The following is a 23,900-nucleotide window of genomic DNA, read 5'->3' on the forward strand; positions in this document are numbered from 1 at the left end:
GACTTAGGTTGTTTGTAGGAGACGCCTGTTGCTGGAGGCATCCATTGCTCCATGCCTACTGTTACTGCTAAGTAGTACAGGCATGGTGGTGGGCTGGCACAAGCGAAACTCCGTATGCTGGTTGGCAATTGTATAGCCGGTTGCAACGCGGGCATGCAGGCTTCACTTTTAGTTGCTAGTGATATGCCATGGGTTTGTGTGGTCCATGTAGCATGCTTCTGCTTTAGTTTTAAACATTTACATTTCTAGTTACAGTCAATCATGCATTACCCATCCTTATTTGTCTGCTGTTAATTTGTATTTTCTGACATCATAATTCATTGAAGAATGCTGAACTTGCAACAGCAAGTTTTCAACGACAGTAGAGTGCCGATTACCCGCGACCGTCGGGACACAGGACCTTCTCCAGGGGGTTGCATCAGGGAGCGGACATGCACTGGTTTACAACATACGCATACATGTAGCCATTCCGTCACGGGCTCTATTATACTAGTATTGTACTGTATTACATACTGTATTTCCCCGAATATAAGTCACACCTTTTTTTAAAAAGTTGTACACCTAACTTCAGGGCCAACAAAGGGGGGGGGGGGGGTGCGACTTACAATCAAGCACGACTTACTACTGAAGTGACTATATTAATAATTGCGACATGGACCTGAAAATGGGGGTGCGATTTGATAACGGGGAAATACGGTAATTATGGAGTTTTACAAGCCAACAACACCGCACTCAGTTTCGTCCAAATATGTTCCCTTCATTGAATGTGCACATGGTTCGAGGATCAATATCCAATTAGACATGACAGTTCTGGCCAGAGAAATCCAAAGTAGCGCCGCCACAATCGAGTGCACAGAACAGTCCGTGGGTGGGTGTAGTGCTAAGTCTGCATAGCGGAGAGAACAGTCCGTGGGTGGGTGTAGTGCTAAGGCTGCATAGCGGAGAGAACAGTCGGTGGGTGGGTGTAGTGCTAAGGCTGCATAGCGGAGAGAACAGTCGGTGGGTGGGTGTAGTGCTAAGGCTGCATAGCGGAGAGAACAGTCGGTGGGTGGGTGTAGTGCTAAGGCTGCATAGCGGCCAGCGCTATTTATATTCATGAGGTTGGATTTCTCCGCCCAGTACCCCCAGTACCGCAGCTCCCCCGCAACACACACACAGAACAGAAACGCTTCAACAACAAACAAAAAACATTCCAATTTCCAGAGTTTCAGTGAAATCCTGTCTGCGACAAAGAGTTGAACAGCAGCTACACGAGACCAAAGGGAGAGAGTGCCGTTGCACTATAAAAACCGATAAAACCATTGTAAGCACGCCCAGGCATGAGTGTGCGTGGCCATGGGCAATGAATTAAAATTGTAAAAAAACCAAAAACGAAGTCGAATGAGCTAGTGTGAGTTTTATGTTAAATATGTAGGCGCACTAGAAGACATTTCATAAAAATTTCATGGCGTTCCATAGATCAAGAACGTAGACTCTCCTAGGAATTCGGTCAAACTCATATCATTCGACAGTGTGATTCCAAAATTTGCTCAAGAATAAAAGATGGATTGATAGATGGGTAGTATATAAGCACAATGGACACAACAAAAGCAACGACGGCATCTGTAAACAGGGTGTTGATAACTAGTACCATAATATAGGACATCTGCAACGATAGCATGTAGATGATTTTATCAAGTAGCAGCGACAGATTGCCACAACAGATCAAAAATAAAATGAAAATAAACACTTGACGCCATCGCTCCATGTCGGCGGTTCTTGCAATGGTAGACACTGCTCTAAGGACTGATTGGGTGCGAAGCACGTCTACTTTCTCTCCTGTACAAGCACACAAGCAGTAGCAGCACAATGATGGCAGAACACCAACAGAAATCAAACAAATTGGAAAACCTCAAACATCACACAATAGTAGTCACCAAAGGTGTCCATCACATCAATGAGAAGATCAAGTAAAGCTGCATCACTGCTGACACAGACAAACAAATTTCCAACAAGCGGGGAACACCAAACAGCGCACACGTACCTCCTCTGAAGGCGACGGCACTTGGGACATTGCGTTTTCTGCGGCTGGAAGCATTGCTTGTGGTAGCAAGCACGGCATGCTGAAGCACAAGCAACACAGTGAAAACAGGGTGAAACATGTTGTGGAAGAGCAGGCCAAAGACAATTGACACAATAGGAGTACATTCGGACATGGTGGAGGTATCCCATGCTGCACAACTACATCGGTGCACACCGCATTTCAAATCTTCTCCGGGACTTCGCAACAAGCCGTGACACTGACTGGATTGAATATGCATCGTGTCAGGTGTGTCTTGTGTAGCTCATGTTCATCCCGTACAACTGGAGGTTTCAATGAAAATTATCAAGTACCAAGCCGCCACTTTTATCCTGCGATCATAGTCATTGCACGGAGCCTGCAGTAGGATTCGACAAGCGCCCATGCACCGCAAAACGAAGAAAACAGCGTAAGTTCTGGTAGTGCCGGGCTGAGCCATACGCACACTCACCTGAGCATTGGTTGCACTTGTCCAGCTGGAACGGAAAGATGACGCTGCCCTTGTTGCAGAGCTCACACACAAAGCCTCTCGCCTGGCATAACTGTCACAGAACACACAAACAGAAAGCTGTAAGCGGCAAGTCAACACACATCACCAGTCCTACAGGGCAACAGCTTGTTCAAAACAACCAGTCCGGCAAAGGAAAACACGTATGCACAACATGTAAGCACGACTCAACCAAGACCACATTAATGAACCAATGCAAAGGGGTCAGCAATCCACTGAATCCTTCCACTTCCACCGACCCATGCCTGGTTAGGCACACAGACAAATTCAAAGTTAAAAGCAACCCATGACATACCGGGCAGGATTCCACGTGTCGGACTCCAGCCTCTACAAGCGATGACAGTATAACATAGAGCTTGCCCTGCCGAACCTGGACCATACAGGAAGCAGACGGCACACAAGACGCAATGATTCAGACTGAAATGCTACATTAATGTTGTCACTCATACATATACTCATGCAGAAAGATACACTGGACAAGGGATGGAGTGCAGTGCCCCTTCAAGATTCAAGACATGTTTTTCCTGATCAACAAACTATGCGCGCCCACAATTTCGTCAATACCGGTGGATCGTTGGAGCGGAAAACGTGAAAAACAATACACCCCAGTTTCAACTTTAACAAGTAACTTGTTTTCGGATATCAACTATTGAGTGTGTGGGTGGACACGTTGATGTCAAATCGAGAGCCTGCAATCCCCCACCCCTCCCCGTCTGAGAAATTCAAGACGACAGGCTAAATCCAGTAATGATCGCACTTTACCACTGGCATCAGTGCTGTGCCTGCAATGATTTGATACTTACCATGGTAAAGTCTTCGATAGAGTAGACATGGGGCTCAGACACCCAGTGGCCTTGGTCCTCAAACTGTTCACGAAGACTGTTAACACAAAATACACAGACAAAACAGCATACCGCAAAATAACTAAAAAAAGGAAAGGTTTTCCAAGGACCTGGGAACAGCGAAAACTCATTTTGTCTTTGCCATTCCCGAGTGAAAAACCTCGGCAAGGTATTCATTCGGAACGACAGCAAACTAATCCCTGGTTCAAAATTTTGAATTTCCCGCACTTGTTTCCACGAAAATTCACATCGCCATGGTTGTCACGACTACTTCGTCTGAACTATAACGTACATTGTGCTAAGCGAAAAGTCAGCTTGGACGATCCGAAGTACGGAAAGGTTTGCGTTTACGTTAGCATTTTTTCAGCTATTAAAGGATATCTATTGTACTATTTCCTGTATCAGTTTGGTAATGTTTTGTTAGCCCATTTTCTGCCATAGTGCATATTATAAATGTGAATTATTATTTCCTTGCAGTGTTGCTCATCTTTAACCCCACCCCACCCGTGTCCACTTCATTCCTGATGGTTATTTCATGACCAACACATTGAAATATGTCCCCCAAAACGAATTTGTGAAATGCAGCGATTGAGTTTAGCCAGTTTTGCAAACAACTCTTTCCTACTTGTGAAGCTGCGTGTAGCGCTCAACAAGATTCTTAAAAAAAAAGAATAAATAAGTTCGATAAAGTCAAGCTGTGAGTTCTGTGTCAACCATGCCTCGATATGCTGGAGAAGGAGAGACACACAATCTTTCTTACTCACTCACTCACCCACACACTCTCTCTCTCTCTCTCTCTCTCTCTCTCTCTCTCTCTCTCTCTCTCTCTCTCTCTCACTCTCTCTCACCCTCACCCTCTCGTCTCTCTTGTATGTTCACGAACATGTACATATAGAGCATGCACCTACCTCTGAGCCAGCCGACAGGATCGAATGAAATCTTTCAAGTAGAATAACTGTGCTCGGATTGACTGCAGACCAGAAGAAGAAAAACAGCACATCCACGGCAACTCATTCAATACTTTAAAAAAAAAAGTCAAGGTAGTGCTACCCACAGCAGTGCAACCCACAGGCGAGGCTGTTATCCAATCCATCACACCAAGTCTCTTGCAATGCACTTCGGTTTAAAGTAGGCAGTACATGCATATTAGAACATATGACTAGCCAATGTGTGCACTTGCTTAAGCAGTAAGAACTAAGAAGTGAATACTAGATGTAGCTTAGTGGTTGTAGATCTGCTAGTGGTGGCAAGTGGACCGCCACTAGTTCGAGCACGGGCATACATGTACGCATGCACCGCCGCATGGGAATTGCATGAGCCTGCCTCCAAGTCGTGGGCCACTTCTATCACGCCGGCATGGCCTCCGACCCACAGGGAAAGCTTACCCGTACAAGCAAGTCCACACCAGTACTGATGTCCAAGGACAAATGGGTCGATTCCGCTTGCAACCATAGTTACCTGACATACCTTTCTTTTCTTTTTTACTTCGAAGTAATTTTAACCCTTTCACTACCACTGTCAACTGCAGTCGCTGCACCTTGAGTGGTCAGCTGGCAGTGAAAGCGTTCAATTATTTCTATGAACAAGGCCCTATTGAGAAACATGTGGAGAGCAATTAAAAACAAGACAAAGGGGACGTAGGGACGACGTACCTGACATGTAGCTAAAGCCTTGATTCTGCGATACAGTACAGGATTGATCGCTGCAACGCTGAACAAAGGCTCCTTGTACATGTGCGATAGCAGATCCTGGGCAAAGTTGGATACTGAATACGTGTACACAGTTAAGGTCAGTCAACGAGTGATGGGATGTTGGAGCAGATAGAGCACGGGTATCTGGATGAGGTATTATACGAGTTACGAACACATGCACTTCAGAAGGAACAGTAACGTGTGAGCAAGACGAAGCAGCACTTGTCAAGTAAAAGAGTCGTAAACCTTCTATGCAAAACTCCCTCCTCCCGTAGAGCAGTCATCGACAGGACTGGGGTATCAGTACCACTAACTGTAGCTTGTAGCAAGTACACCACGTGTACGCGCGCACGCACATGCTATGAGCATGCTTGTGCGCACTCGCATGGACACCTTGGAAAACGTCCACCATCATATCTAACTTGCAACGACGGTTACGTATTCTTGCTAGCATGGATAGAGACACAGCAAGACTTGTTTCAGTAGTCCGACCTCTGGCCCACCACTAAAGCCATGAAAACATAAGGCACAAAAATCTGCAATAATTATATCCAGGCAGAGAGGATATTTGCGGAAATCCCATTTCTGCAGTATCCTGGCCGGTATCAGCGCCGTCTGGTTGCCATGACAACTGTGGCAGAAATACTTTCCTAGATACTCGCAGTAACGAAACTTTTTCATGAGATCTAAAAGATTAAAAACACAGAAAAAAAACAGAAAACAGCTATAAATAGATGGTGTACAGAGAACATATCCAAAAACACAGGAGATCACCAAAAGAGAATGAGGATAGGCACATGACTCTAGTTCAGGCCATTGACATTGGCAAAACTCACGAGGTTCCACTTGCATTCCGCAGCCAGCGCAGCGACACTTCTGCTTGACGCCAGCTTGCTTTTTCCTAGTTGAGAGTGAGAAACAAGGAGACCGGAGACGGTAACATGAGATCATGCACAACAGTGACGAGATGATAAGCCAGTCATCTCAAGACTCGGGATAGGAACTAACACAACTACAGGAAACGTGGAATGAGGCAATCGATCGCAGGCGGCAGCAACAGGACTCACTTTTGCGGCGGATGAAGTAGAAAAATGATTTGAGCCCTCGGCGGTGCCCAATCCTCGTCGCCACGGATACGCGGCTGCACAGCGGAGGCAAACAGGGAGCACATGAACGCTAGTCAGACTAACTCAGCATGATGAATAAAGCAGTTGTATGCAGCAACAAGAACAACAAACAACAACAAGAACACAGGAGTGCAGATAGGAACGCCACGGCCGAAAGCTCTGTCGCAATATTTAGTTCTGAAGTACAGTGCTGCTCGATGAAATCCGATCAAGCGCGTGAATGCCACGCCGGGCGCTGTGCAGCCCTAGACCTGCGGAGACTGGGATGTGAAAAAGGGCAGTGCGCACACTTGATTCACGCTATCAGATGTCATTGAGCAGCACTGTAGAAAGGACTACAACTACCCGTAATCAGCTAAGTTCTCATCACCAAACACACTGTTATTGAGCACGGCGATGATGGAGAGTGAGAAGTGAGATTAGAATATCTAACAGTGTGTGACCATGGCAATGAGTTAGCGACAATGACAATGACTAGGAGCCACGGTGGCATGTTGAAGACAACAATTTACTACTATCAGGGTTCGTACAGGAAAATCACCACCAAATTCAATAACTTGTCCATGACCAAAACACAAGCTACGTGCGAGGGATGATCGCCAGGTACTGCTACAAGTGTGTACAGTACAGCATGCATGCACATGCACACACACACATACTTGCGTAGCAGATATGGCCGAGAGGACGGCCTCGGCTCGCTTCACCTCTACTTCAGTCTGCAGCAGACCAGCACCAGCACCAGCAGCAACAGTCGTGGCAATACTCGCACCAGCACTCCTTGTCAAACTGCCAGAGGCATTGGCACGCGTGGATGTCGGAGATGACTTTGCCACTGACGCCGGCCGCACCGGTCCCAGACCTAGTAACTAGAAGCCAATGCAAACATGTCTTGCTTACATCTTCTGCCTCTCTCTCTCTCTCTCTCTCTCTCTCTCTCTCTCTCTCTCTCTCTCTCTCTCTCTCTCTCGCGCGCGCGCGCGCGGCCTGTCTCTGAAGACGACTACGGTGATCACATTGCAGTGCCTGCACGTAACTCGTAATTTTGAAGTAGGTGCACGGGTTCAAGTGCAGTGCTAACAATGTATTTCGGAAGTGGTGACAGGGTTGAATTCAACCTTAAGAAGCTAGGTGGGAAAGTTGATGGCAGGTGGCAAGGTGATGGCTGGGATCATCAAAGGGAGACCCACGTTACAAATGATCTACACAAAAGACTCGAAGTACAGACTAATAATTATGCATGCAACAGTACAAGGTTCGTGCAAACCATCTGTTCTATTTGCCAGCACACACCCATTTCGCCCACAACAAGACTAAAGTATCCTGGCAATATACCCGATGTACACAAAGTATTTCAAGCCCGATCGAAAGCACAACAGCATACACGTACTGCTCGAGAGATGTCGTCCTCCTGCATGACTGACTGCAGCTCCGAAGCAGTGTGCAGCGTGATGGAGCTATAGCGGCTCAGCAGCGACCGGGCAATGGATCCCGGTGAAGTGCTCATCTCGTCTCCTTCGTACGCCACGTTTCTGTATGGTTGCACGGCGGAGTGTTGTAACAAGAAGAGAGCATGATGGTGCAGAGTAATACATGTACATCAATAAAAACAACAGCACTGCAATTTCTCACGTAACTACAGTAGATTGTGCAAGGCTTTAGATTGCCCAGCATGGCTTACTCAGGAGTATGATAACTCTGGATTGCACCGGCCACTAACGCCGCTCACATGTATGGTGAAAGTCGTTAATGCATTGCGTACTTTCACTGCTGCAACATGCCAGTGAACAACATGGAACTTTGAGTAGCAACAATAGAGCTTTTTCTCACTGATCTGTTGTACACATACTGAACTCCTGCTCCCATGGCATACGTGCACTGTCCGAAAAAACGGACTGAGTGCCTCTGTCGCTGCACTTTTACTGCGGTCAAATGCTGACTTCTCCCTCGACTGATATAATACTGGCACTACTCTACTATGCAACAGTATAACAGAACTATAGTCAACGTTATCTACAGGAGAAGATACTTGTAGTTCAAAGGCAAGAGCCGGATGGCTGACCTTGTTTCAATGGTAGTGAGCTGATCTTCAGTTGGACGGGCTGCAGCGGGGATCAACACCGACATAGAACACATCAGTACACCGTAAAGTGCTTTTCTAACCACAAAGTAAAAAAATTGTGTTTTGCCGGATCCTGTATTGACCCGGAAAAATGTTCATGCACCAAAGTGCTGTGGATCAATTATGAATTCCTGGACCAAGCGGATCCTGTGATACCAGGACAGTTTCCGCTGCATCAAGGGAGTCCGGTTAGGGCAGGTTTTACTATAATACTTATATTCTGTGTGCCCCTGGATGCAAGGTTTGCAGGCAAGCCGGAAGCAGCCTAGGAAAAGCCTTGGAATACATACACCACATGCACAAACAGGGGGGGGGGGACAGTGATGCTACAAACCTCCGTCACCAACAGCACCCACACAGCTGGGCAAAGTCGGGCAAAGCTGGGCAAGGCGAACAAACCTATTTTCATTATGCTTGTTCGCGTCGGCATCACCAAGCAAGCTTGGCTAGCCTTCGCGTACGCCAAACGGACAAGAGAAACCAATGTGTAAGTTTAAAAAATCGTGTGCTAGATCAAGTCGAAACTGGCATGATCACACGAGGATTTACAGTACCATACATGTCTGTACTTTCATCAAGCACAGCATGCACACTGCACTGACCTGCGTATGCTGTTGTCGGGATGGGTATGACTGCATCGCCAGCCGCTTCAGAGGCGTCATCTGTCATAATAGCTACACAACGTTGGCAACAGGCAGGCCAGAGGAGCAAGGAAAGCATAAACACGCACATACCAACGTACACGTACATGTACACACACACACACACATACACACATACACACATACACACATACACACATACACACACACACACACACACACACATACACACACACACACACACACATACACACACACACACAAATACACATAAGCAAGCATGACTGTAGTGAGAGGGATAAACGCAACACCGGCAACCATAGGATACATTAGACGTTTCTCAGCCAAGGATGTGTGACGTTTCTCGATTGAGGAGAATGCGCACTGCAGCAAACTTGGGAAGGAATGCATTGAAACGGCGCTGAATGCCGAAATGTAGTGTGAAAAGGTGGAGTGGAACATGCTCTCTTGACACGGCGTTCCTTGAGTGTGTAGTGGAAACCAGTCTAAAATCAGACATACCAGTTTCTTTGTCTGAAAAGGGCGTCATGCATTCTCCCCACAAAGTTTGATATGGTACTCAGTACGGCTCAGTACGACCAATGTAACTATGTCAGGCCTGTTTTGGTAATTCCCTTCAAATAAACACCACAACAGCAGCACACTCTGGCACACAGAACATGGTCGCACTACACACCCCAATCACAAGAGACAGAACAGTACAAGCATGCAAGTCAAGCGCTACGCCAACCTATATACAGTCGTCCCTCTCTAATCCGGCACTTGTTTATCCGGAACCCTTGCCAACCGGCGCACTTTCTGACGAAACCGATTTTTTTCGTTCAATTCCTCCATCTTAATCCGGCACTTGAATTCCGCCTCCGGCAGTGACTTTTTGGAACGAATCGCTCAAACTGCACGTAGTTTGATTTCATAATCCGGCAGTCGTAAATCGCGTACTGTACAGGTGCACTCCTTGCCAGGCCAGGCTAGGCCAGTCTGGTCAGTGCCGCGGGGCCACTTCAGAGTTCAGTTCAGTTGACAAGTGTACTCTACCTCGCGCGGGAGAGTTCAGTTCGGTTGGTTGTTAGGACTTTTCCGAACCCTAACTCAATAGTAGTGTCCTGCCAATTTTCAGGTGCGTGTGTGTGCAAGAGTACATGTGAACATGTTCTCTGTTTTACTTTATCACTTTATCACTGTGTATATTCCTGGAGAACAGTTGAGAATATAAAGCCGTGCACCAAATACTTGGGTCGACACGGAAAAACCCTGTGTTTTGACGTATGATACATGCATGCAATTGGGTAGGGCCGGGTCAGAGGGCAGGATTTCTTAATCCAGCACCCTCGTTAATCCAGCAGAAAACGCCGTAGCAAAAGGTGCCGGATTAGAGAGGGACGACTGTACAGTGAAACCCTGTCTATGACGACCGCTCAAGGGACCTGCAAAATGTGGTCTCCATATCCAGGGTTGTTTGGCTGCAAATAGCATCCCTTGGTCCTGGTTGCAGTGGTCTTCTGAGGCAGGTGGTCGCCGTATCAGGTTTTACTGTATGTACCGGCATTATTGCAGCACATCCAGGCGCAGTGGGAACACTGGCCAATGTGAAGAGAGCGGGTGTTAGCCAACCACGTACTAGTACCACTCCCATTCAGGCTTTAAAAGTTAGTGAGCATGAGAGATGAATGGATGCACATGCAAATTCCTGAAAATGATTGCTTGTACTTACAATCACTGTCGCTCAAATCAATTTCAGAGTCAGCACCTGGATAACAGCAATGACAACAGCACCACCAGCAACAACAATAATCAGGGTGACGTATCCGATTCATCGACAAAGACTGCATGCTCTATGATTTCGTAATGCAGACACAACATTCACAGTCGTGCACTGCCAGGTACACAGAGCCACAGCGATTCACTTCACTGTAGCAACATGGGACCATAAGTATAGTCATGGATTCATCCCTCGAAGTCATGTGACATTTTTTAAAGTAGATGGCTGTAGCACAGGATCATAAGTACTGTGATGGATTCATGGAATGATACATGTACATCAAGTACCGTAAAGTACCGCGAGAGTGCCCCACCAACTCGTCCTTTCGTGGTCATGCTGTGGAGGTGGTGTCCCGTCTGTAGGTCATACGGCACGTACCTTGGACTCACATTGTGACACTACGGTTCTCACACCGTACAAACTGGTTTGCCCTTTGCCAAACGATTTCCCTTTCCCTGGCTGTAAAAGTAAGGGGTGCTCTCGCGGGAACTTTACTGTACATGTAGATGGTTGAACCACAACACTACATGAAGACGTATGTGCTCAGGCAGTAGTACTCACGCGAGCTGCCAGTACTGGCAAATGAAGACCGAGTGCTGGAATCCTGACGAATCCGGCTCTCTACGCACCGGACACATCAACATAAAACAGGCCACTAGTCAGTACATGTGAAAGAGCAACAACACATGGAGTCAAAATCACGGGTGAAGATCAACTGTCCAATACGATAGTAAAGCATTTTCAAGGGACATGGACACACATTCATCAGACTTTCAATACCGTGCGGGCGGCAAACCCAAACGACACCTATCAAGTTTTATCCACGAATCTGACAGCCCACTTCGAGCCCGTGCAACAGCAACAGCTGCGGGAGGTGGAACTCAGGGCCAGGGTAAAACTCTTGTATGAAACACAGCCAGCGTTTGCTGCAGCTTTACGTTACTCTAGCAGCACGCGCTTTCCCGCGCCAAGGAGGAAATATTGTTGAGAGAATTGTCCTGCAAAGGTTCATAGACGGGCAGAACACGTCCAAGGTACACCTGCAGCTAGCATCTAATAGGCCAAACACATTGGATGAAGCTGTCCAAAGAGCAATTAACATCACCACTGCGTACCAAATGGAGGCAATGCGTGCTCCAAGCCGTACTGCATTGCCTTCAGAGCATTTTCAGGTCGCTGCAGCAACAGCTACTGTGAACGATCTCACTCTTAAAGAGCATTGACCGCAACTTAGACCGGCTGGCTCAAGATACGCAGCAAAGTAGACAGCCAAACAGGCCACAAAACACAGGGCCCAGAACCTGCTTCAACTGCGGAGAAATCGGCCACTTTTCCTGGCGTTGCCCTCATCCACGTCAACAGGGAAACGGTCAAATCCCCAGGCGAAGATGGTATCCCTAACGAAGTTCTCAAATGTCTTGCCCCTCCCTAGCTTATCCACTTTGTCTCCTCTTTACCCTTTCATTTCGCTCGGGAGCTTTTCCAACAGCGTGGAAGTCTGCTGTTGTCGTCCCAATATACAAGAAAGGCCCTCGCACAGATCCTGCTAACTACCGGCCTATTTCTCTTCTCCCAGCAATATCCAAGGTTTGCGAGCATGTATTCCACGAATCTTTGTATCACCATGGTTCCCCTGCTTTATCTGCCGCTCTGTCTGGCTTTTGCCGAGGGGACTCTACACACCTTCAATTGGCACGCCTCGTGCAAGATATTCATACCAGCCGCGACGTGAAAGAACATGTTGGCCTGGTGTTCTTCGACTTGTCGAAAGCGTTTGACACTGTGTGGCACCGTGGTCTCCAAGCCAAGCTAGAGTCATCATTCCTCGTACGTGGTCCCGCCCTCCAGTGGTGGTCATCACACCCCTCCTGTCGCCGTCAAACGTACGTTGTCCGGGTCAAAGCCTGTCACGTCTGGAGTGCCTCAAGGTTCAATCCTGGGGCCTCTTCTATTCATAGTCTATGTGAATGACCTCCCATACGAGATTCCGGATGTGTCCCTGTTTGCGGATGACACTGCTGCCCTTGCCTCGTCGCCGACCTACTCCAGCTTCTACCCCATTGTTCAGGAGAAGATATCCGCCACTACAAATTGGATGCGGAAGTGGTTTCTGCGCCCAAACGTAGATAAAACAGAACTCCTATTCTTTCCATCTCTTCCCGATCCCCTTCCCACCTTCCGTTTCCCCGATTCACCCCCTGCGTCATCATTAACTAGTACATCTAGCCATAAGCATCTTGGCATTGTATTTGATTCTTCTCTATCTTGGTCTGCCCACACTGACCACGTTTTGTCCCGTGTTTCACGTACTGTAGGCATCATGACGTCCCATTTCTCTCACTTACCCACCAGTTGTAAGGTATGTTTTTATAAATCTTACATTCTTCCACTCTTTCTTTATGGATACCCTGCATGGTCTACCATTACGAAGTCCCAACTGGAGAGGTTGGAAATTCTCAACCACCGTATCCTCCGCATGATATTTAGAACTGGCCGCTACATTTCTAACTCGGACTTGTACAAAATTGCAACCTGTGCCCCCCCCCCCCCCTGCAGAGTTATCTCGATGTTATAATGTGCTGTCTTGTGCACGCAATTTACCTTGGCATATCCCCCCCCCCCCCCGCACCTACAGTAACTTAATTGGTTTGTTTCAAACTCCCCCACACGTAGTAAAGTCCGTCTCCCCCGAGCTACCACATCTCTGTTTGTATCTTCCCCCTTTTTCAGCTCTTATACTAAATGGCTGGCGCTGCCCCTTCATGTCCGTCAGGCAAAGTCGCTTCCCTCGTTTCGCAATCTTGCAAATCAGCATTTCAACATTCCAACTCAATAGTCAGTATACCTGTTTAGTCTCGGTCGTCTCATGTCGGCTGTACTGCTCCCTTTCCTCTGTTACTTACCATGGTACATGTATTGGTGCACCACCACACTTCTTATACTTTCTCTCTACGCCATGGCTGGCAAACATCCCCTCCTCATCTATATTGGCACTGATTCATCTTTAGCCACTGGAAGGTGTAATAATAATAGTAATATAATAAAACTGTACGCGTGTCTGGTACTTTGTCTGATCCATTGATTGTTCAGTCTGGTGTTCCACAAGGATCAATCCTTGGCCCGCTTCTGTTTTTAACCTACGTTAATGATCTACCCTAACAAGTGTCCGGTGTCAGTCTGTTTGCAGACGACACTTCACTTATGTGCACAGACTGCAGCAGCATGGCATTAACACCATCGTATCCTGGATGGAGACATGGAAACTAAAGCCCAACCTCGCGAAAACCGAGGCAATGTACATTTCCCCTTCCCCTCCCGCTCAACCACTGCATTTTCCCGGTCATCTTACAGTACCCCCCCCCCCCCCCATCCTTATTGTGGACCAGCACACGCAACTTGGCGTTATCATAGACAGCCAGCTCTCCTGGCGCCAACAAGTCAGTTATGTATGCAAGCGAGCCAGCTCTGCTATAGCTATTCTACAGCCTCACTGTCAATATCTACCTGATCGTTGCAGACAATAATATTTTTTAGGGCCTATATCTTACCCATATTTGACTATTGTGATACTGCTTGGTGTGGCCTGTCAAAACGGCTTCTTCGAAAGCTAGAAGTACATCAGCGCTTACTCTTTAAAAAATTCCGCAAAGACCCAACATTCTCATCTGAAACTCTCTATACTCTTGCTTCTTCACCCCCCTTGTTGACCGATACCAGCAACATCTTTGCAGCCTTGTCCATAGAATACGTCTCGCGCAGGTTCCACGGCATATTAATGCATGTAACTGGTTTTCTAGCAATGGCTATACTCGTGATGCGCTAACCCTACCACGTGTCCGATCCTCTCTGTACTTGAAGTCTCCTTTCTTCTCCGCATACTCCCTATGGTCTGCTCTGCCTCTAAGCCTTAAATCATGCACTGATATCAAGGATTTTATACGTGTTATCTCTGGCTAACTGCGCCTGCCTCTACTTATCGTCACCTGTACTCTCTTAAGTTAACCTTGGGTTATTTTCGACTCTTGATTCCTTCATGCCTTTTACTTTTTACTGTTTCGGATAGTCACCCTTCATTTCACATTCATTTGTCATTGGCAGTCGTTTGACGAGCCAGGAAATGTTGAATAAATACAAATACAAATTCCATAACCAGGTACTCTGCGTGATTTTGTACGGTTCCACTGGCCAGAGTTGCTCATGACAACGAAACTAAGGCATGTCTTTGATAAAAAAAATCAAAATCTCGCTCTGCCAACACACACACAACAAATACAAAAAAGTACTTACGGCGCATGGCTTGTGGTGCACTCGACGGAGGAGTAACAGACTGTTGGTGAACAACAGCAAACACACGCACATGGAAAATAGGAAGTGCATGCATGAGGGAGCAATACTTGCACATACTCCGCCCAACACCATTGTCAAGGCTCCTGGTAAGGTGGCAATACTTTTAGTATTGAGAGCAAGGATCAAGGTCCTGAGTGTGCAAGCTCTCCAGATTCTGCAAACCTGCACATAATATTGGACTCAAACTGAAATGAATGTGCCTGATAAAATATATAAGCTAACTGTTGGCACACAAGTACGAACAGACAGAAACACCCACGCACATACCACCACGTACGAACACAGACACACACAGACCCCCCCCCCCCCCCCCCCACACACACACATACCACCACGTACGAACACAGACACACACAGACACCCCACACAGACACCACCACCACACACATACCAACACGTACGAACACAGACACCACCACCCCCCCCCCCCCCCCCCACACACACACACACACCACCACCACACACACCACCACACACATACAGACACCCCCCCCCCCCCACACACACACACACACCACCACCACCACACACACACACACACACACACACACACACACACACACACACACACACACCCAGACACCCACACACACACGCACACACACACACCCAGACACACACACATCAAAGACCTACCACATGCTCTGGTGTTTCTGCGATAAGTCCATTGTGCATGGAGTTTACGAGCGGTGTAGTGGGTTCCTCGTCATCCGCAAACAACCTCTCCAACTGTTGCTTGGAGCTCATCTGCATGATCACAGCAGCAAAATGAGCAAAGCTATGTGATGCTAACCAAACAGTGTATATGCGGTACGTATCAGAAAGAACCCAACTGGACACACTCCGAACTGCACAAGAAATCGCTGCGGTATAACATGTGAGCATAGCATACGTATGTACATGTCTACACAGCTGTTCAACTACTGTAAGGCCAGAACTCTTCTGAATAGCGGAATATGTTGTGTCTTTTTAGATGCACTAAGCAGCAGCCAGAACAACAACAACAACAACAACAACAACAACAACAACAACAACAACACCAACACCAACGGCAGAGTGTTTTGTTGACGTCGCCTTTTCTGGACGCATGACACATGTCGTACAAAGCATGTGCTGGCCATCGACCTTCATCACGAGTTCTTGTTCTTGCCGATTTGTATGTAGCACACGCCTCGTACGGTATGACTCATGATCTCCAGAGCAGCTGACGTCAACAAATAATTCAGCCGTGGGCAAAGGCAAGCGGAGTTGCACAGTCTTGTTCATGTGGTCTTGCTGCTGGCAATAGCAGCGCTGGTTAGACTAATCCTAGGCAAACCAACCTGCTCAAAGGCACAGATCAGGACTTCGGCAACGGCAAAGTGAGCGTTGACTTGATCAAGTTCCGTGCGTGCCTCCTTCGCCGTCAGGTAGTCCATGAGCGATGCCTGGCTTTGAAACATGGAACGAATACCTGCGGGATACATAACACATGAATTCAGACTCACTAGGAACTACACTAAATACAAACATATCCGCTGAGGAAACCTACCAAGTAACTATGTCGAAACAGCTAGTTGAGAGAGAGCGAGAAAGAGAGAGAGAGAGAGAGAGAGAGAGAGAGAGAGAGAGCGGGGGGAGAGAGAGAGAGAGAGAGAGAGAGAGAGAGAGAGAGAGAGAGAGAGAGAGAGAGAGAGAGAGAGAGAGAGGGAGAGGGAGAGAGAGAGAGAGAGAGAGAGAGAGAGAGAGAGAGAGAGAGAGAGAGAGAGAGAGAGAGAGAGAGAGAGAGAGAGAGAGAGAGAGAGAGAGAGAGAGAGAGAGAGAGCACAATACCAACATGAATAGTACATTGTGACTAAGGCACTCGCAATCGTCCTCTGCCTACACTACTTACATACACTCCTTGCCCGCTTACTTGCACTCGAACAATACTTAAAAAATAATACATACACAGCCGCAGCAGGTGACTCTAAGGCGATTTTGATTAGCTCAGAAGCATGTGCCGGGTCAAAGCAGCCTTGAGCACTGCCAGTGCACATCCAGTGAAACCTGTCTAAGGCGACCACTCAAGGGACGAGAAAAAGTGGTCGCCGTGGCCAGGTGGTCTTCTTATCCAGGTTCAGTGGGTCACGTGACCATATCCACGTCATAATACATGTGATACATCATTTTGATCAGTGTATCACACTGCACACATCTATGCTACTTAGTCATGAGCCTGGGGTCCTCAGACCTAGTAGTAGTACCTGTCAAGTGTCGTGCATGCACCATGCACATCTACACTTCCTGCTGCACTGATGTGTAGATCTACCATGCATGGTACACCCATGCATGCAATGCATACATTTACATGTACTAGCACTGCGCAACGCGGTCGCGGGTGGGTGGTCGTCGGTCGCGTTGAGCGAGTGGTCGCCTTATACGAGCTGTTTTGAATGTGAATGCGTCCGTGACAAGGAAAAGTGGTCGCCATGGTCGAGTGGTCGCCTTATACGAGCTGTTTTGAATGTGAATGCGTCCGTGACAAGGAAAAGTGGTCGCCATGGTCGAGTGGTCGCCATATCCGAGCGGTCGCCATTACAGGTTTTACTGTACATCTAATCTGGATTTCAATCGCCCCAACCGTATACATATATGTACAACAGGGTCTTCTTCTCGGAGACAAAAATACAATAAAACTCAAGAAAGGAAGAAGGTTCTGGCAACTCACAGCCAACATCCTCAAAGCTCTTCCTTCCACTAACGGCTATCATATTTCTGACCTACTCAATCTGCGGACAGAACTGTTTCGTCCTTTGTGGACTCATCAGCCCAGCACAGAGACAACGAGGCCAAACCTGATAGCAATGAAAAACGAATTTTTCAAAGCCAGATTTAAACCAGGCCCGAACGTACCTATATAAGTCATCGACTTCACGGTCCTGAATAAGAGTGAAGTGAGACTGTGCAAAACCTATGGGCCCAGGTTTGGCGAATGGACCGTAGTTGAACAGCATTGAGGGTGTTGATTGTAAGGAGGCAGAACCTTGTTCCTGTCTTGAGTTGTAGCACAAAAGTGTTGCGTCACTAGTAGACTCCCTATAGGAGGTAGGTGGCAAACACTTAGTCCACATAACATGAACACAAACGTAGGAGCAGCCTTACCGGACGAAGCAGGCTTATTCGCCACGATTTTCGACGGCGCAGCATTGGCGGTCACCGGGGAGAAACCCTCCCCATCAACCAAGGATGCAGACCTTCCAAACGGGCCCCCAACATCGCCCGGACTACTGCCTAGAGATATGGTGTTCTCGTGTACGACTGGGGTACCTAAATCACCACAAAACACAGCACAGCAAAGAAGGCTCTTCTATTGGAGTATGCTAAACTGATAGTAAAGTAACGTCCGCATTACACCAGACAAAAGGGTGCAATGGACATGCCTGAAAGAGCTTACAAATTGTAGAAGTCCCATCTTCTCAACGTTGGGAGTCTCCTCTCGGTGGACAATACAGTGCAGCACGTGTGGAGGTAAAACAGGACAAACACGCCACATCTCCTCACACTGGAAAGAAATATATGTCACGGTCACAGGCACAGCATGTGTGCGGGTAAATCAGTGTCCCAGTATGTACACACACACACACACACACACACACACACACACACACACACACACACACACACACACACACACACACACACACACACACACACACACACACATGCACACACACACATACACACACATACACATGCACACACACACGTGCACGTACAGTCGTACACACACACACACACACACACACACACACACACACACATACAAGAGGGTAGGTACTTACGTAGCGTACTGAGGGCAGGTATGGAGGAGCGACGGCCGGAAGCCGTTCCTTTCCTGCTTTCCTGCACATGGGCTAGCAGACCAGCAGACGACTTGGATGAGCGAAAGAAGTGCCGCTCTTGCATCTGAGGCACTGGTGGTGGCGTCGCCATGTCTGGTTGCGCTGAGCGAACCTCACCCGTGATGCCATACTCTATCATCGCCTCAGCAGGGTCCATGATCTGAACACATACGCACATACACACGTACGGATGCACGCATGTACAGTAAAACCTGTAACTAAAGACCACCGTGACTAGCGACCAGCCTGGTACTACCGACCACTTCGCCAGGCACGGACGGTCTCACATTCAAAATGCACTGTGACTAGCGACTACCTGCTGAACGCGACCAGCGACCGCCTTTTCTTGCCCCAAAGACGATTTTTGACCCGTAACTAGCGACCATGATGTAGGAAATCAAATGTTGCTCGAAGCTCCTTCTTGAAATTTTGCTGATTTTCCATTGTCCTGAAAGGAATCTTTCGATACTACAGCTGAACAAATGAACGCAGGTCATTTTGACTGTGGAGTCGGTGTGGACTGCACTACACCTGTCAAAATTTCAAGCGCTGTCAAGAATAAACATGAAAGGAAACGTCTTGGAGAGCGCATTGGAAGTGCTCTCTGATCGATGTTACTACTCGGAGGAGAAACAAATACTGAGCGGCTCTTTCACCTCAGTCATTCAGACGAATCGACGATGGCATCAATGAATCCAGAAACAAAGCAGCACCGCAAGGTCTTGATGCGTGAAGGATCGCGTTGAAGCAATCGAGCAGTCACAACAAGGACAGTCGGTACGATTGATCGCATGAACAAATTCGAAGCCCAGCACAAAACGAAACTTCCACAGAGAACGTTTGACTCCTGGCTTCAGAAGTAGCAGCTGAATTTGATGTCTGCAAAAATTAATCTTCTCTCTCTCTGTGTCTCTCTCCATCTCTCCGCCTTTCTCTCCAAGTGTTGTTTGACCTGAAATAAGAATGGTATTGGGCAAGTCCTGGGGAATTGAATTAGCTGCGTTTTGACATACATATCATATTATGGGATCCATTATGGTCACGCAGTGCAAACCTCTAACTAAAGACCACCTGCTACTAAAGACCGCTTTTGCTGGCACCAAGGGGTGGTCGGTAGTCACAGGTTTTACTGTAAACACACTTGTACTTGTTGCTCACTGCCAAAACTGGTCACGTGGGTCTCCCCGGGAGAGGGGAGAGAGACTCAAAAGGAATCTTGGAAAGATGACTCAATTGGCTATTGAACCGCCCAACGGCCGACACCCCCTGAAATCCCCAAAACTCTGGGTGGACTTGAAAATGATCCCACTTATGGGCTCACCACACCTCAGTAAGTGGGTGAGGACAAGGTGCAGAAAAAGGATTGACGGCATCAGGGTATCCGTCCCGGGATCCAACTGCAGTTACCCCTGCCCCCAGTGAAGGTAATACTTGCTACTAGTGCGTGTGGCTAAATCAGAGTGGATCTGATACAAGCTTCACTAGCACCATGATTACACAAGAGTTAATCTAGCACACACACACACACACACACACACACACACACGGCGAGTGCACAACAAACTTAAATTAACGGCGCTGTATCGTACATTGAACTGTAGGTATCTGATACATGCATAGTACAGTTGTACGCAAAGTGAATCAAAGTTCCGGGGGCCAACCCTGACGCGCCTGAAACTCAGGACTTCTGACCATACCTACTTAGGTACTGTTCTGGACATTGAAATCCGGTGAGATGGCAGGGGCCAGCACCCTTACTTACTTAGCGCGGTGGGATGGCAGGGGCCAGCACCCTTACTTGCTTAGCGCGGTGGGATGGCAGGGGCCAGCACCCTTACTTGCTTAGCGCGGTGGGATGGCAGGGGCCAGCACCCTTACTTGCTTAGCGCGGTGGGATGGCAGGGGCCAGCACCCTTACTTGCTTAGCGTGGTGGGATGGCAGGGGCCAGCACCCTTACTTGCTTAGCGCGGTGGGATGGCAGGGGCCAGCACCCTTACATTGAAATCCGGTGGGATGGCAGGGGCCAGCACCCTTACTTGCTTAGCGCGTACACGCACTGTAGCATCGCATTGCTCGCGGCTCCATGGCCAGCCCCCCCCCCCCCCCCCCGTGGCCACTTGACTGCTCAACGGATTTCAATGTCCGCAACGGTAGTTTCATTGGCAGTACAACCCCCCCCCCCCCCCCCCCTAATCCAGTCTCGTCTTACCTGAGGTGCAAAATCCGTCTCGTCTTCGTTGAACTCGAACGCAGCAAAGCCATCCTCCTGCGTCTCAACCAGCCGAGACACAACAGCCTTGCTCTCCTTTAGGTTGGCCAACCAGTCAGCCTGCTGCAAGTCAGCTGCGGCTTGCATTGCAAAGCGTGCTGATTTACTTCTTGTCCTTGTGAAAGCACGACCCCTTGGGTTCTTGATAACATGTGTGGTGTCTTCAATGCAAGATGAATCGACCATGTCAAACCCAGATAAGGAGGTTTCCGATCTGCTGCGACTAGTCCTGTCCAAACTGGTTGCCCGCGTTTGGAAATGACTGGAACTGGTCGACTCCTCACTCTCAGCATCGAGGAATGCCGAGCCGAGAGACGGGCAAGACTCGGAAAATGCCGACGCCACACTGACTGCCATCGGCTCCCGGCTGCTTTCAGCATTCTGTTGCCTCTGCTGGTGATCGGTATGGTGGCCGGTCACGAGCACGCCCGCCATCTCTTGTTTCCCGGCACGCATCGGGTACAGGGCATCAACGAGCGGCGTGCGGCTATCCTCTCCTCCCGACGACCCATAGCTCTGCTCTAGCTCGTCTTCGCTGGGCTGTCGGTAATCAATAGTCGGAAGCTGCTGTTCGACATCATATTGCTCTTCGTTCACCTCCGCGATGTCTTGATGTACAGCTTGATCATAGTTCTGATCATTTTCAGAGGTAGGAAACACATCGGACGCCTCTGGCGCCTGTCCATCTAATGTCCGAATTGGCAGCATAGTTACATTCGGTGCATGATACTGGACAAGCAGATGAACAGGAAACCAGTAAACAATGTAATGATTGCACATGCTTTAGAGTATGCACCAGGCGATATGATCGTGTTAGACCACCCTACCCCTGTGTACAACACACACACACACACACACACACACACACACACACACCACACACACACCACACACACACACTTGTACTTGCTCACAGTCAGGAACTGGTTTTGCGTGCCTCCCCGGGAAAAGGAGCGAAAGAGCCAAAAGAAATTTCGGAAAGATGACGCAATTGGCTATTGAATCGCCCAACGGCCAACACCCCCAAAATCCCCAATGCTTAGGCAGAGAAGGTGTGTGTACTTCCAATAGGAAGTATATGGAACCTCAAACCAACAAATGTGGCAGGTACAAAATTAATACACCTTCAAGCTGCTGAGCCTGATGGCAACAGAGTGAACAGACCCAAACCATTATCTGGCATAAGTGCACCCACAACCGAACTAGCTGGCACACACACACACACACACACACACACACACACACACGCGCGCGCGCGCACGCACAAACACATACACACAGGTCACGTGTACACGTACACACACACACACACACACACACACACACACACACGTGCGCGCGCATGAATGCAGACACAATTCCTAGCTGATGCGAACCGGCTGTGTCACTACTGGTCAACATTCAACCCCTCCGCGTTACATAGAGCACAGGCTTTGTTTTCATTGACATTCACAAGGAATTAATGTCATGTTTCTTTATCAAGCGTATAATGTATGGCCATAATGTCACTGAAAGTCACTACATTGTGTACGTGGAGGAAGAACATTTTTCAAAAAACTTAACGTTCCAGTGCAAATGTAGCTAATATTTTAGCTTTACATGCAAGCACCGTTGTATTTTCCACTGGCTCAGGAACACTGACTGAGAGTCCAGACCTGACCAGGACATCATTATCATCTCCACTGGCACTACTACGTACAAGAAAGAAATTCTTTGCAATCCCGAAAGCTTGCTTACAGTCTCAATACAGTCCCATCGCACTAGTCAGCAGCGCGCTTTCTCCACCTCATCGATCCCACAATAGTCCAGCTTGTGGCAAAGAAATCACCTTGCGCACCGAAACAATATAAAATCACTGCACTGGGCCTGGATTCCACTACTCTAACATTACTCGGTGCTTTCCATCAAAACTAAACACGACAAATAGTGAGTATAAAAGTATAATGATTATTGGACTACATCAGCATGTACCGGTCACAGTTTACTATCTCTCCTCATCTATCAAGCAAAGTAGCGAACTCTTGCCTAGTCTTGGCAGATTACTCTAAGATGTCATGGAACTGACACGGCACTTCAGCAAGTTCAGGGACAAACAGTCCAACTCATGCCCATAAGCTCATGCTCAGGCTCAGCAAAGAAGGAATACTGGAAGAACTGGAACACAGGAACAGTACACAGGGACACTTCGCATTTTGCAAAAATTGATTTTGAGCTCATCACGACATCATCACTCATATCATGACATCACGCCGGTGTCATAATGACCCCCGTAGTGGAAGGCCCCCCCCCCCCCCCCCCCGGTCATTGTACTATAAGTAGTAGATTGCCCCCGGGGTCACTCTACTATAATATAGTACAACGACCCCCCTCGGCCGCTATTTTAGTAGAGGTCCGTGAACTCCTGAACTCTTGCTAGTACTACACCGTATACGTATACACGTGTAGATCGACCCCGAGGTCATACTCTTTCTCTCTGACAGATGCACACATTGGTTAAAATTTAATCAAACCTGGGGATTGTCATTCTCCTCTTTCAAGGATCAGAAACAAAACTCTTATTAGTTTCGCTCCCATGTCATTGGGCAACTCTGCCCGTTTGGTTCATGCGAAGTAAAATAAAAACCAACCAACCAACCAACCAAACTCGCTCAAAGTGCTCGGGATGTACGTGTGTTGGGAATATGACAAATGT

At 48.0% G+C, this 23,900-nt stretch overlaps 1 protein-coding gene across 2 annotated transcripts; it reads right to left on the bottom strand.

Annotated features, from left to right (window-relative positions):
• Positions 1-1,169: 1,169 nt before the first annotated feature.
• Positions 1,170-23,361, bottom strand: LOC135809865 (protein associated with UVRAG as autophagy enhancer-like). Of its 2 annotated transcripts, XM_065323304.1 has the most exons (23): positions 22,946-23,361; positions 21,149-21,937; positions 18,879-19,098; positions 18,199-18,363; positions 16,398-16,528; positions 15,712-15,822; positions 15,016-15,055; positions 11,290-11,349; positions 10,681-10,716; positions 8,949-9,020; positions 8,287-8,326; positions 7,615-7,756; positions 6,887-7,093; positions 6,168-6,241; positions 5,937-6,001; positions 5,669-5,786; positions 5,062-5,182; positions 4,318-4,379; positions 3,371-3,446; positions 2,863-2,937; positions 2,511-2,601; positions 2,024-2,102; positions 1,170-1,818 (listed from the first exon to the last, which is right to left on the bottom strand). In XM_065323304.1, the coding sequence occupies exons 2-23, from the start codon at positions 21,914-21,916 to the stop codon at positions 1,779-1,781; spliced, it is 2,793 nt and encodes a 930-aa protein (XP_065179376.1). In that variant the 5' UTR covers positions 21,917-21,937; positions 22,946-23,361; the 3' UTR covers positions 1,170-1,778. The 2 variants fall into 2 exon arrangements, with proteins under 2 accessions (XP_065179376.1, XP_065179377.1); XM_065323305.1 differs by lacking the exon at positions 6,887-7,093.
• Between the last annotated feature and the right edge of the window lie 539 nt (positions 23,362-23,900).

This window comes from Sycon ciliatum, chromosome 2, assembly GCF_964019385.1.
Source record: "Sycon ciliatum chromosome 2, ocSycCili1.1, whole genome shotgun sequence".
Lineage (NCBI taxonomy): Eukaryota > Metazoa > Porifera > Calcarea > Leucosolenida > Sycettidae > Sycon > Sycon ciliatum.